The sequence below is a fragment of the Phocoena sinus genome, chromosome 17 (assembly GCF_008692025.1).
Source record: "Phocoena sinus isolate mPhoSin1 chromosome 17, mPhoSin1.pri, whole genome shotgun sequence".
Classification (NCBI taxonomy): domain Eukaryota; kingdom Metazoa; phylum Chordata; class Mammalia; order Artiodactyla; family Phocoenidae; genus Phocoena; species Phocoena sinus.
The window spans coordinates 34,963,877-34,978,387 of NC_045779.1; the positions used below are offsets into that span (position 1 = coordinate 34,963,877).

The 14,511-nt window shown below is 36.8% G+C and overlaps 1 protein-coding gene across 1 annotated transcript in view; it reads left to right on the forward strand.

Moving 5' to 3' along the window:
• Positions 1-14,511, forward strand: part of SLC26A7 (solute carrier family 26 member 7) — a 194,917-nt gene that overhangs the window by 89,268 nt on the left and 91,138 nt on the right. Inside the window, exon 4 of the mRNA XM_032610680.1 lies at positions 1,047-1,211. Coding sequence (XP_032466571.1) covers positions 1,047-1,211 — 165 coding nt within the window. The remainder of the gene's footprint in view (positions 1-1,046; positions 1,212-14,511) is intronic.

The following is a 14,511-nucleotide window of genomic DNA, read 5'->3' on the forward strand; positions in this document are numbered from 1 at the left end:
TTTCCTTTGATTTCTTTAATAGTTAATCTTATTTTCCAACAAGAATTTTAAGACCTGACCTAAATATTATAATTAACACATTAAGAGGATATATCAGCGTGACCCACTTTGTGTTCATTTTCCAGTGTGGATACTCATTAATGTAATTTAATGTTACTTTCAAAACAACAAATCTCTATGACTGAGTTTACATGGATGCATTCAGTCAAAGAGTGGGCCATCTCCTAAAAGTTCTTTCTCTGCACTAATCATTGCAATGTTAGTAGTTAGTGGAGAAAAGAGAATTGATTTTTGCTGCCATCTTTTGTCCAGCAGAGCTCAATGCACACCTTCTACTCAGATGAGATTATTTTGTCTGGCCATGAAATAGTTTTGCAATTGAGCATGATGCTAGAAGCAGAAAGGAAAAGTTTAAGAAGAATGACTTTCCTACTGATTCCTGGGTTTCTTAAGACATATTCCTTTAACCTATTTCTGTCTTTTGCTCTTCTCCATATACACATAAGTCCTGATGTTTTCCTATTAATATTTGCCCTTTACAGCTACTTGATGGAGTATCTAGTCAAAACAGTAGGTTTCCATTTCTCAGAACCTGGCAGAAACTCAAGAAATGGCTTTTCCTCCTCAATGCTTTTGAAGTTTTAAGCCTACTGGGTATAAAGTAGTGAATCATGTCCTTTGGATTAAAAAAAAATTATAGATATGATAATGCAAATTTTATTTTTCCCCACAGAACCCCATATATTAACTGATTTGAACATATTTCCTTTTTTGTAACATATATTATTAGGAAAAGAGAAAAAAAGTCAATATTCAGAAAAAAACTGTGTTAACTTTAACTGAAGCACTTGTAATTGTACCCCAAAACATCTGGGGAATCTTGGAAACTAGTAATGTTCTCAAGAAAACTCAAGCTACTGAATATATAAAATTTAAGGAGCACATTTTACATCAGTTCCCTATGTCTGTGTATTGAAAATGAAAGTGTGTCAGATATTAATCCTTCTAGGAAGCTTGGGAAGTTTCATCTTCCTTTGTCCTCTTAGGTGGCCATGTTTGTGCTACAACTGGGTAGTGCCACATTCCTGCTTACAGAACCTGTGATCAGTGCGATGACAACTGGGGCTGCCACCCATGTCGTGACTTCACAAGTCAAATATCTCTTGGGAATGAAAATGCCGTATATATCTGGACCACTTGGATTCTTTTATGTGAGTTTTTCCGTATGTCTTTGTTCATATATTTTGGGTGTGTGTTTCACATAGTAAAATTTGGTTAATTACAATGTTGAGATTATTCTATTTTAAAGCAACTTGGGCTTAAATAAAATCTTTTAGGATATTTTTAATGTGATTAAGGGTATGAAACTAATTAGTAAAACCTACTAATTTGGGGAGCAATTCTTTGTAATAAACAATTAAATACGGTATAATTTGGGAACATGGTTGGAAAAATAGCTTGAATTTTTCTGTGACCAGATATGTTGCTAACTTCTAATGGAAGCCATCTACCAGGCTTATGGCCCAGTGTAACAACAGTACACCTTACCACATTCTTTGCATATTGTGAACCCTGGTATAGATCAAATCAGAGGCTTGACCAAAACTGGAGTCGAGTCCCAATAGCAGACAATCAGTTATTAAAAGTCACTTGAACCTGAGATAGGAACATGTGTCCAGTTTGAACATATTATCCTAATAATTCCCCATTCTTCTTGGTCTCTTTTTGAAGCTGACCTAAAATTTATGACTGCTCGGGAAGTCACATCCTATTGGAGTTTTATAAGAAAATCAATTTCTTGTTAATGAAGTTGAGAGCAACCAGACTTCATTTTATTTAATTTTATATTGTAGAGGAGGAAAAGTATATTTTCCTTCTATCCTTGAGGAGCTGGGGCTCCTGTAACAAAAGACTAACAAGAGAAAAACAAACAAGTATATTAGCATGTATATTTCATATACACATGGGAGAAACTCCGGGATTAGTAACTCAAAAGAAGTGGCTAGGATTTGGGTTTAAACACTATCTTTAGTTAAAACAAAGGAATAAGAGTTGAGGGAAGCAAGTTATGAGAAGGTGACCATGAAAAATACAGTGAACGTGGGTAAGATTTATTATGCAGGTTTAAATCACTGCCTTCTCCATTGGTAAGAATCTCTTGTGATTTAGAGTCATCTTTTTCTTCCTGGTACTAAGAGGAAGACACCCTTGCAAACAGAGATTTTCTATATAAATGTAAATTTCTCTATGAAAGGGTAACTTACACTGTTCTCAGAGGTTTCCTGTGTCTGCTGTTTCTCAAAATAATAAGCTAAAAATAATTCTGATACCAAAGAGGCATATTTTGGAGTGGCATATTCTGGTCTCCTACAATGTAATGTTCTATACTGAATTACATTAATGTTTTATAATGAGAGTATTCCCATTCCTAATATTCTTGCTCTTAATCAAGGAATGGCTGAATAGTAGCTCCATATATAGAAGTTTAATAAATTATCTAATTCCTGTTATTGAGGTGGTTTGTGGTATTTCACCATTATACACAGCTCATTGAAGATTTGTTTTATTCCTATGTTCTAGTTTGCATCCCTGATGATTTCATTGAGATCAATTCCTAGTTATGGAATCACTGGATTAAAATATTTTTGCCAAATATCAATCTGAAAAGCTGTACCAATTAATATTTACTCTCATCGTCAACTCTGATTATTACTATTTTTAAAATTTGCCATTTTGTTATGTGAAAAATAGTATCACTTTTCTGTTTGTGTGTTTCTCTGATTAGTTGGTAAAGTAGTTAATATAGATAGTAATTGGCAACACAAAGCTGGAAGCTTGTTCTAAATTTTTGTTATTTGAGTAATATCTTGCTTAGTGATTCATTCATTATAAGAAAGCATAAAACTAAAACAAGAACACTAAAACTGGAAGTGGAAACAATATAATTTCAAGCTCTAAATCAAACAAAAGTAGATCAAAATAGCTGTAAGTTATCAGGTGACTGGCTGAGTTAAAACTTTTGGTGATGCCAGGTGTGCACCAACAGAACCAAATCAGTACTAGATTCTGTCCTGATATCCTGGCTGGGAACAACATGCTTGTCTGTGCATGAGCAGTGTAAAGAAATGAGTGCAGGTTACAAGCTGGCCACTTCAGTCATATTCACATTACACAAATAATCATTCCTTTTTTCACTAGTTGTGTTAAAGAAGCTGGACAGCCGGATATGAGAACATTTGGTCTTTCAGCTTGTTTCTCTTGTGGCAATGTGTATAAAATTCTACATTGAAGTGTTTTGTGTATGACTTTTTAAATTTTGTTTTCTTGGAAGGTTAAGCTGCAAGCTACTTTTTCTTTGCCTTGTAGATCAGACACTGTAATGTGACTTTTGGGGGTCTTTTGTAAGTTCTCATACTGAAATGTAATCAGATTTAGAAATATTGTTAGATGGCTGACTAAATTTGCATTACTCAGTTGGTGGAAGTTGGTATGCTTTGTGTAGATGGAAAACAAAGAAAAGTTGCTCTTGCTTTTCAAAGTCTCAGAGCCCTGCACTGTTAGGCACCTAGGTAAGAATGATGCTTTGGTTCTTGCCAAGGTTTCAAAATTAATGCTAATATTGCAAAGTCAAAAATTGTGATCTGAGCATTAGATTAAGAAATAGATTTTGCATCATGCATAGGTCACACTGGGACATTTAGAAGGTGTGCTTTGGTGTAGTTAGGCTAAAAAAGAATCTGATGATAATAATGTAAATCTGAACTTGCCCATGGATCATTTAGGTGGGATGTGAAGGAGGAGAGCTGAACTCAGTACAGAGGACAAAATAGAGGCCTTGATCGTCAGGTCAAAGAACCTAGAGGAGAATGATTTAACATATTTTTGGATTTTTTCTGCTTCTAAGTTTTCAAAACTGTTATATCCTTTATGAAAGCTACTCAAGTTGATGAAAGATAAAGAATATGTTACTGATATTCCTTGGAACATAAATTAATATCTAGACTATTTGAGACTCTTATACAATGTGCCAGTCACCACTCTCAATAGTCTCAGCTGGAACACTCAAATTTCCTAAAACAATTCAAAATTGGCCAATCAAAATGTGCATTAATTAATTCCAGTAATAGCAGCGCTTATGGTCAACTTTGAGAGAAAACATAGCCTTTTGTCTTTATCCTGTTCTTAGGTTACTGCATATTGAGGTATCTTCCATCTGCCACTGCAATGGTTTCTACAGTGTCTTCTTCCTGGTGGATGCCTGATTCCGTTCTACTAAGAGAATCTAATTCTCTAGTTTGATTAGCTAAAATCTCTATCTCTTTGGTTACTTAGGGCTGGCAGATGTTCTTGCTTCCATGGAATATTTTAAACGATTAATTTGAATCAGATAAGGTTAGTGTTACATACTCAGTTCTTCCCTCTCAGATTATAGAACAGACTTCCAATAGATCCTTTTTTTTGACTTATAGTTGATTTACATTGTTTCAAGTGTAATTCTTTTTCAGATTCTTTTCCATTAAGGTTATTACAAGGTATTGAATATAGTTCCCTCTGTTATACAGTCACATCCTTGTTGTTTACCTGTTTTATATATAGTACTGTTTATCTGTTAATCCCAGATTCCTAATTTATCCCTTCCCCCCATTCTCTTTCCCCTTTGGAAACCATAAGTTTGTTTTCTATGTCAGTGCACTTTAAAAAGTGCTATATAAGTAATAGATACTAATCCTTTTCCTCTCTAGAGGACTGTTAATCAGATAAGCAAATCTAAATAATAAAACAAAATTATATCTTTTTTTCAACTTACAAATAAAGATGATTCCAAAATTTGTAAAACATAAAAAATATCTGCTATTAATGAGGGTTAGTCATCAGAAGTAAAGAAATGCTATGTTTTTTATTTTATTTTTAATTTAAAATAATTCTATCTATTCAGCTCATTTCCCCCCCAACCAGTTATAAACCCATTTAATAAATTATAAACAGTTCTGCAATATATTGTAAAACAAGCAGAAGCAATAATATTATGAGTCACTTCTATCTTTGGACCCTGACTCACCAGTTAAATCATTTTATTCCTGTGTTCTCAAATTAATTTTTTTTCTATTTTGTTATATTTTTTAGCTTTATTTTTTAGACCCCACATATAAGTCGTATCATAAAGTATTTGTCTTTTCTGTCTGATTTATTTCACTTAGCATAATACCCTCCAGATCCATCCATGTTGTTGCAAATGGCAAAATTTCATTTTTTTGCGTGTGTGACTGAGTAATATTCCATTGTATATATATGGTATATACACACCACATCTTCTTTATTCATTCATCTATTGATGAACGCTTAGGTTGCTTCCATATCTTGACTATTGTAAACAATATTGCTGTGAACATTGGGGTATATGTATCTTTTTGAATTAGCATTTTCATTTTGGGGGATTAATACCCAGAAGTGGACTTGCTGGATCATATGGTAGTTCTATTTTTAGTTTTTTTGAGAAACCACCATACTGTTTTCCATAGTGGCTACACCAATCTACATTCCCACTAACAGTGCACTAGGGTTCCCTTTTGAGAGATTTTTATAAAAAGAAAAATAATTTTGAAGTTTATTTTAATACTCATTAGAAGGGAAATTCTCTAATTGATAAAGCCAAAATCTAGAGAAAAAGTCTCACTATGTGAATTTTTGAAGCCTAAAAGCTTCTGGAGAAGGCAATCAGAGAGCAGGAAGATAGCAGGTCAAGACCAAATAAAATTTTTTATCAAATTTAAATTTTTGACTGATAGTTGGTCCCACACAGATAACAGGGAAAAGGTTAATTATTCTTGTCAATACAAAAATTGATTTTTTATACTGAGAAATGATGATGTATCTTTTTATTAGAAAGGATGTTTCCCCCCAAAAGGCACAATAAAACAAAAATTACGAGTTCATATTAGCAAATGTGAATTTCTTTGAGGTGACACCAGTGTCTCAGCCTGTAGCAGCCTATGATAAATTTGGCAAAGTTATTTTCACTGGCATGGCTTTATATGAGAACTCTTCTAAATAATTCTGTACATTAAAGCCAAGAGCACAAGGCAAGCTTGGCAACACATTCACCTACCTTTTTTGGGAAGTTTTTACTTCCTTTTTCAAAATTGAGGAGTTTCAGAACCAGAAAGCAATTTCATTCCCACTCCCATCCCTGAAGTACAAGCAAAGTACTTTTCTAGTTTGGGTAGCTCTGAAGGCTACAAAGCAGGAACCAAGGATATTAACAAACTGGGCTAGAAACATCAGAAGGAAATCAAAGCCAATGAAACATTTTCTTCCATAGAGAATGAGATCACAATTAAAAATGTAAAAATGAGGCTTATATGTGAACAAATCTACTTTGAAGACACAGGCCCTCTGGGATTTCTGAATCAAGAACATGCTTTGGTAGTTTATGACAGCCCACATTTTCTCTGCAGTTATTGTGATATTTCTATTGTGAATTGTAAGGACGTTCAATACACCCTGAAAAATGGACAGAATAAATTGAAGGGGAGAGAAAAGGAATGTTAATCTGCAGCTTGAATCAATCAGGGATATAGGGGAGAGAAAATGTGGCAGGTTTAATTTGGATATGAAACAATTATATGGGAATTTGTAACAAAGGTTACTTTAAAATTCTAAATCAGAAGGCAAATATTTTAGCAATTCGATTATCTTGGGTTAAGCTCTCCATCCCCCGCAATTCACTGAAAAATGCATCAGCACAAAATCCAGTTGCTTAAGTAATTCAAATTAAACTTGGTTTTCTAAACAAAGGATGGCTGGATGCCACTTGGGCCTTGGCATGCTTGATTGTGAGTTTGGTGCAAGTGAGTTTTGTGCACCCATGCTGTCTCTAGCTGTTTAACATACCATACTTCCCCTAGATCACATTTTGTTTGGAGACTTAAAGTATCCCTTAAAGCAGTAGTTTATTGGGATAAATTTCTAGTGTAAGAAGCAGTTATTGATCAGAAATATGCATATAAAATGATGTAAAGAATAATAGAATGTTGTAATTTTTTTCTTCCTTTTGGGGTTGTGTTTGTATTCATGAAAACACAGACTGTGTTTGAGCTTTAAACTTAATATTAGTCTTGTTTTTCTATTAGTGTGTACCACTTTGGGAAGTAGAGGGATTAGGGGAGGTTGATCTTAACAATAACCATTCTAAATTGTTTAAAGATATGTAGGCAAAGTTTATAGGAGACATCAAATTCTGAATACCAGAGAGAACTTGTGCCAGCATCAATTTTGGAATGATCATAAATGGCTTTAATGGTCCCTGAGCAGGAATCTAGATCTGCTTAGGTAGAATTCAAATATAATCAAGTTGGGAACTTCCTGGCTGGGCAGTTGTTGAGACTCCGTGCTTCCACTGTAGGGAGCATGGGTTTGATCCCTGCTCAGGGAAATAAGATCCCGAATGCTGCATGGCACGGCCAAAAAAAAAAAAACATTAAAAAAATAGACAAATATAATCAAGTTGAAAGCAAATTGGGGCAGGGAGAGGGTGTGCCTGGGCAATTGTGGCTCATGCTTAAAGTCTCCAAGGATGTGAAAGCTACCTTAAAAAACAAAAGCCAGGGCCCGCAGCAGACCTCAGTCTCAACTGAAAAGTGGGAGAGTTGAACTAAATGTGAGGCTTCAAAACCAGAAATATTCAACAGAATAATCTACACGTGGATGGGAAAAGGTTAGTGTGCATCCTTGATTCAAGAGTTTAAGAACCACTATAATGGATTTACTCAACAAATGTTAATTGACCACCTCATAGGTGATGAGAATACAGTTGAGAAATAACATCCCTGTTCTCATGGAGTTTTATTGAAATGCTGAGGCAGGGGCGATGTGAATTAGGAAGGGAGGAGAAAAATTGGTGAACAAGATAATCTCAGATAGTGTTAAAGAAAGAAACCAGGCAGTGTAATTGAAGCAGATAATGTGATAGAGTGAAGAAGTGATTATGCTCACCTTATGTTAATTGAGTAATTAAGTGAGTCACTGCATATAGGTTGGCTAGCCTAGTGCCTAGAAATGTTAGTCCCCCCACTCTTCTAGAAAGTGATGAATTTTAAACAATCTCTCCTATTCTTTCCATCCCAGTCTGCCCTCCCACCATATGTTTGTGGTAAGGATAATATAAAAATTTCTTTCTCTTCGAGGTAGAGAGAAGGAACTAAGGTGAATGCACTGTATAGATACAAATATACTTTCACCAAATGTGTATATGCTAAGAAAAAAACAGTCATGGTTCATGTTCTCAAAGTTTTTAGAATAAAGTTGGAAGGCATTATTGCTTCCCTTGGATTGACTTGATTCTGCTGCTGGTGTTAAAGGCACAAGGCAGCAGGTGGGTAGAGCTTGTTTGTCTGAGAAGCAGATAGGTGCCATTGAATCCCACCACTAACAAACAAAATCAGACTCCATGCTCCATGATAGTCTCTCTTTCAAAGTGTGGCATCGCCCCTCCATATATCCCAAGGGAAAAAGGAAGCACTGGGGAAGTTTGCAAAAATTGTTTGCTGGACTGAAAGAAGAGAATAGTGTGTGAGGCATTGGTGAATGTGTTGCTCTAGGGTTCAGAGAACCTGAGTCACAGTCTTGACTCTGTCACTCACAAGCCAAGTCTCCTAGGATAAGGTAAGTTACAAATCTTTGGAGTCTTGGTTTCTACATCTGTAGAATGAGTACATTCAACTGGTTGATTTCTAAGGTCTTTCTAGCTCTGACAAGTGTATTCTAAATACTGCCTTTGTTAGGCACTGTAGTTGAAATCCTTACCACAGCTATCCACCATGCCTATTTATCTGTGACAGGTGCTTAATCAGTTGGCTGTCTCTCTTAATGGTACTAATTGTTTAGTCACTGTTACTAAAAGCTTTCTGTTTAGTTTCAGTTTGTGTTTTATCTTGGTTACTTTTATCTTTGTTAACTTGAAGAGGAAGGAATTTACTAGGGTATATAGGGAACTCCAAAGGCAAAAGCTTTGAGTCCCTTTGTCCGCTGTATTGCTAAGGCTGCCATGACAAACTGTATAGACTGAGTGGCTTAAAAAATAGAAATGTATTTTCTCACAGTTCTGAATGCTGGAAGTCAAAAATCAAGATGCCAATACGGCTGGTTTGCTCTGAGGCTTCTCTCCTTTGCTTGTATATGACCACCCTCCTGCCTCTTCTTATGGTAGCACCTCTGTGCATGTGCATTCCTGGTGTCTCTCTGTCTTAAGCTCTTCTTTTTATAAAGACACCAGTCAGATTGGATTAGGGTCCACCCTAAAAGCATCATTTTAACTTAATTATCTCTTTAAAGGCCCTGTCTCCAAATATTATGAGTCACATTATGAGGTATTGAGGATCTGGGCTTCAACATATGAATTTTAAGGAAACACAGTTGAGTCCATAACACCCTCTTTGAATTGTCTCAGCAGTGAGAAGCATTTTACTTGGTAACTGTGTTTGTAGCCTATGGTTACTGTAATAAATTACCATAAACATGGTAACAACACACAAAAATTTATTCTCTCATTTACAGAGGCCAGAAGTCCAAAATCAAGCTGTCACCAGGGCCACACATGCTCTGGAGGTTCTAGGGGAGAATCATTCCTTGTCTTCTAGCTTCTGGTAGCTCCAGACATTCCTTGGCTTATGGCTGCATCACACCAAACTCTGCCTCTGTCACCACATGGCCTTCCCCTCTGTGTGTGTGTCTGCTCCTCTTCTGTCTCCTATAAGGGTACACGTAACTGGATTTTAGACAAATGTCTATGCATAGATTATGCCAAATGTGTTTTCAGACCAAAGTCTGAACACATGGTAACAAGCATGTATGAATGTTACCATTTTTCTGGAGATACTCCTGGATTTGTGGTCGATGACTGACACAAAGTCATATATTGGGAGTTAAGATTCATAGATTTCAGATCAGTACTTAATACCTACCATAAAGTAGTGTACTGTCAGATTTATTAAATTTTGTTGGTTATACTATCACTTTGTTGTTTCTCTAGTGAAACACAAACCTATTTTTCTCTGGGCACAGGTGTTTCTACACAGGGCCTTCTTTAGAACTTCAGTAACAGTTGTACAATGAGAAACTATTGAATGGGTATGACCATTGAAACTATTAAAAGGGTATGACCTCCTTTTTTCTTAATTAAATTCTGAATATGAGGGTTTTTAGCTTTGGATTTTGCTTCATTCTTATAAAAACAGAATGCTTTAACATCTGATTATTTAGATCAAATAGCATATATCAAAGATGGATTACTTGAGATTTACTGTAATAATAGGTTTAAAATTTAGATCAATGTCTTGTACAAGTAGAACCCTAATAAACATGTTGAGTGAGATTGCTTCTCCAAATAATAGCAGTAGCCATGTCATGATGGGATCTCCAGGTTTCCAGGGGCTACCTCAGAAAGATGGTGCAGTATTAGGACGTAAGCTCACCTCTCCTTACAGAAACATCAAAATCACAACTAACTGCTGAACAACCATCAACAAAAAAATGCTGGAACCTAACACAAAGAATATCCTACATCCAAAGAAAAGGGAGAAATCACAATGAAACAGTTGGAGGGGCATAACTGTGATAAAATCAAATCCCATACCTATTGGGTGGGTGACCCACAAGCTGGAAAATAATTATACCACAAAAGTTATCCCACAGGAGAACTGAGCCCCATATCAGGCTCCCCAACCTGGGAGTCTAGCAATGGGAGGAGGAGCCCCCAGAGAATCTGGCTTTGAAGTCCAGTGGGGTTTGATTGGAGGAATTCCACAAGACTGGGGGAAACAGAAACTCCACTCTTGGAAGGTACATACAAGGTCTCATGTGCACCAGGACATGGTGAAAAAAGCAGTGACCTCATAAGAGCCAGGTTCAGACCTAGCTGGTAGAATTGGAGGGTCTCCTGTGGAGGCAGGTAGTGGTTGTGACTCACTGAAGGGACAAATACATTGGCAGTGGTAGTTTTGGGGAGTACTCACTGGCATGAGCACTCCTGGAGGCTTCCATTTTTCCACCAAGAGGGGGCCCCACCCAACAGCCTGTAGGCTCCAGTGCTGGGACACCTCAGGCCAACCAACCAACAGGGCAGCAACACAGCCCCACTTATCAGCAGACAGGGTGCTTAAAGTCTTCCTGAGCCCACAGCTTCCTGCTAAACACATCCCTTGACACAGCCCTGCTCACCAGAGGGACAAGACCCAGTTCCACAAACCAGTGGGCAGAAACATGTTCCTCCCATCAGGAAGTCTGCACAAGTCTGTTAGACAGCCTCACCCAGAAGCAAGAAGAACTATAGTCCTGCAGCCTGTGGAATGGAAACCACAATCACAGAAAGTTAGACAACATAAGCTAGCAGAGGAATATGTTCCAGATGAAGGAACAAGATAAAACCCCAGAAGAACAACTAAGTGAAGTGGAGATAGGCAATCTACCCAAAAAAGAATTCAGATAGTAAAGATATCCAAGATCTCGGAAGAAGAATGGAGGCACAGCTTGAGAAGATATAAGAAATGTTTAACAAAGAGCTAGAAGAAATAAAGAACAAACAGAGATGAATAATACAATAACTGAAATGAAAAATACACTAGAAGGAATCGATAGCAGAATAGCTGAGGCAGAAGAATGGATAAGTGATCTGGAAGACAGAATGGAGGAAATCACTGTCGTGGAAGAGAATAAAGAAAAAAGAATGAAAAGAAACAAGGACAGTCTAAGAGACTCTGGGAAAACAGTAAAGTAACTGACATTTGCATGGCAGGGTTCCCAGAAGGGGAAGAGAGAGAGAAAAGACCTGAGAAAATAATTGAAGAGATAATAGATGAAAACTTCCCAAACATGGGAAAGGAAACAGTCACCCAAGTCCAAGAAGCACAGAAAGTCCCAGACAGGAAAAACCCATGGAGGAACATGTCAAGGCACAGAGTAATCAAACTGACAAGTTAAAAGCAAAGAAAAAAATGTTAGAAGCATCAAGGGGAAAAGCAACATAACAAATGAGGGAGTTCCCATAAGGTCATCAGCTGATTTCTCAGCAGAAACTCTGCAGTCCAGAAGGGAGTGGCATGATATATTTAAAATGATGAAAGGGATGAACCTACAACCAAGAATACTTTACCCAGCAAGGCTCTCATTCAGATTCGATGGAGAATCAAAAATATTACAGAAAAGAAAAAGCTAAGAGAATTCATCACCACCAGACCAGCTTTGCAACAAATGCTAAAGGAAATTCTCTATGTGGAAAAGAAAAGGCTACAACTATTAAAAGAAAAATACGAATGGAAAAGCACACCAGTAAAGGCAAACATACAGTAAAGGTAGGAAATCATCCACACACAAATATATCAAAACCAGCAATTGTGCAACAAGGAGAGCACAAATGCAGGATATTGGAAGTGCATTTGAAAATAAAAGACAAGTAACTTAAAACAATCTTGTTTATTTATAGACTACTGTATCAAAACCTCATGATAACTGCAAACCAAAAATCTACAAGAGATACACACACAAAAAAGAAAAAGGAATCCAAACACAGCACTAAAATTGTTAACAAATCACAAGAGAACAAAAGAGGAAGGGAAGAAAAAGACCTACAAGAACAAATCCAAAACGATTAAGAAAATGGCAGTAAGAATATACAAAATCGGGGCTTCCCTGGTGGTGCAGTGGTTGAGAGTCTGCCTGCCAGTGCAGGGGACACAGGTTCATGCCCCAGTCCAGGAAGATCTCACATGCTGTGGAGCGGCTGGGCCCATGAGCCACGGCCGCCGAGCCTGCACATCTGGAGCCTCTGCTCCACAACGGGAGAGGCCACAACAGTGAGAGGCCCGTGTACCGCAAAAAAAAAAAAAGAATATATAAAATCGGTAATTCCCTTAAATGTAAATGGATTAAATGCTCCAACCAAGACATAGACTGGCTGAATGGATGCAAAAACAAGACCCATATATATGCTGTGTAAAAGAGACCCACTTCAGATCTAGGGACACATAGAGATTGAAAGTGAGGGGATGGAAAAAGTTATTCCATGATAACAGAAATCAAAAGAAAGCTGGAGTGGCAATATTCTTATCAGACAAAATAGACTTTAAAATAAAGACTGTTACAAGAGACAAAGAAGGGCACTACATAGTGATCAAGGGATCAATCCAAGAAGAAGATATAGCAATTGTAAATATACGTGCACCCAACATAGGAGAACTTCAGTATATAAGGCAAATAAAACAGGCATAAAAGGAGAAATCAACAGAAACACAATAATAGTGGGGGACTTTAACACCCCACTCTCATCAATGGACAGATCATCCAGACAGAAAATCAATAAGGAAACACAGGCCTTAAATGCCACATTAGACCAGATGGACCTTATTGATATGTATAAAACATTCTACCCAAGAGCAGCAGAATACATATTCTTCTCAAGTGCATGTGGAACATTCTTCAGGATTGATCACATGCTGGGCCAGAAAGCAAGCCATGGTAAATTTAAGAAAATTGAAATCATATCAAGCATCTTTTCTAACCACAATGTTATGAGTTAGAAACCAAATGCAAGGCAACAACTGTAAAAAAACACAAACATGTGGAGGACAAACAGTATGCTACTGAACAACCAATGGATCACTGAAGAAATCAAAAAAGAAAAAAAAAATACCTAGAGACAAATAACAATGAAAACACAATGATCCCAAACCTAAGGGATGCAGCAAAAGCAATTCTTTTTAAAATTAATTTATTTATTATTTTAATTTTAATTTTTTATTGGAGTAAAATTGCTTAACAATGCTGTGTTAGTTTCTGCTATACAATGAAGTGAAACAGCTGTAGTATACCTATATCCCCTCTCTCTTGCACTTCCCTCCCACCTCCCCATCCCACCCACCTAGGTCATCACAGAGCACCGAACTGAGCTCCCTGTGCTATACAGCAGGTTCCCACTAGCTATCTACTTTACACACAGTAGTGTATTTATGTTAAACCTAATATCCCAGTTCATCCCACCCTCCCCTTAACCCCCATGTCCATTCTCTATGTCTACATCTTTATTCCTGCCCTACAAATAAGTTTATCTGTACCATCTTTCTAGATTCCACATATATGCATTAATATACAATATTTTTTTTCTCTTTCTGGCTTACTTCACTCTGTATGACAGACTCTAGGTCCATCCATATCTCTACAAATGATCCACTTTCATTCCTTTTTATGGCTGAGTAATATTCCATTGTATATATGTACCACATCATCTTCATCCATTCATCTATTGTTGGACATTTAGGTTGTTTCCATGTCCTGACTATTGTAAATAGTGCTGCAATGAACATTGTGGTACATGTATCTTTTTGGATTATGGTTTTCTCAGGGTATATGCCCAGTAGTGGGATTGCTGTGTCATATGGTAGTTCTATTTTTAGTTTTTGAAGGAAAATCCACAATGTTTTTCATAGTGGCTGTATCAATTTACATTCTCACCAACAGTGCAAA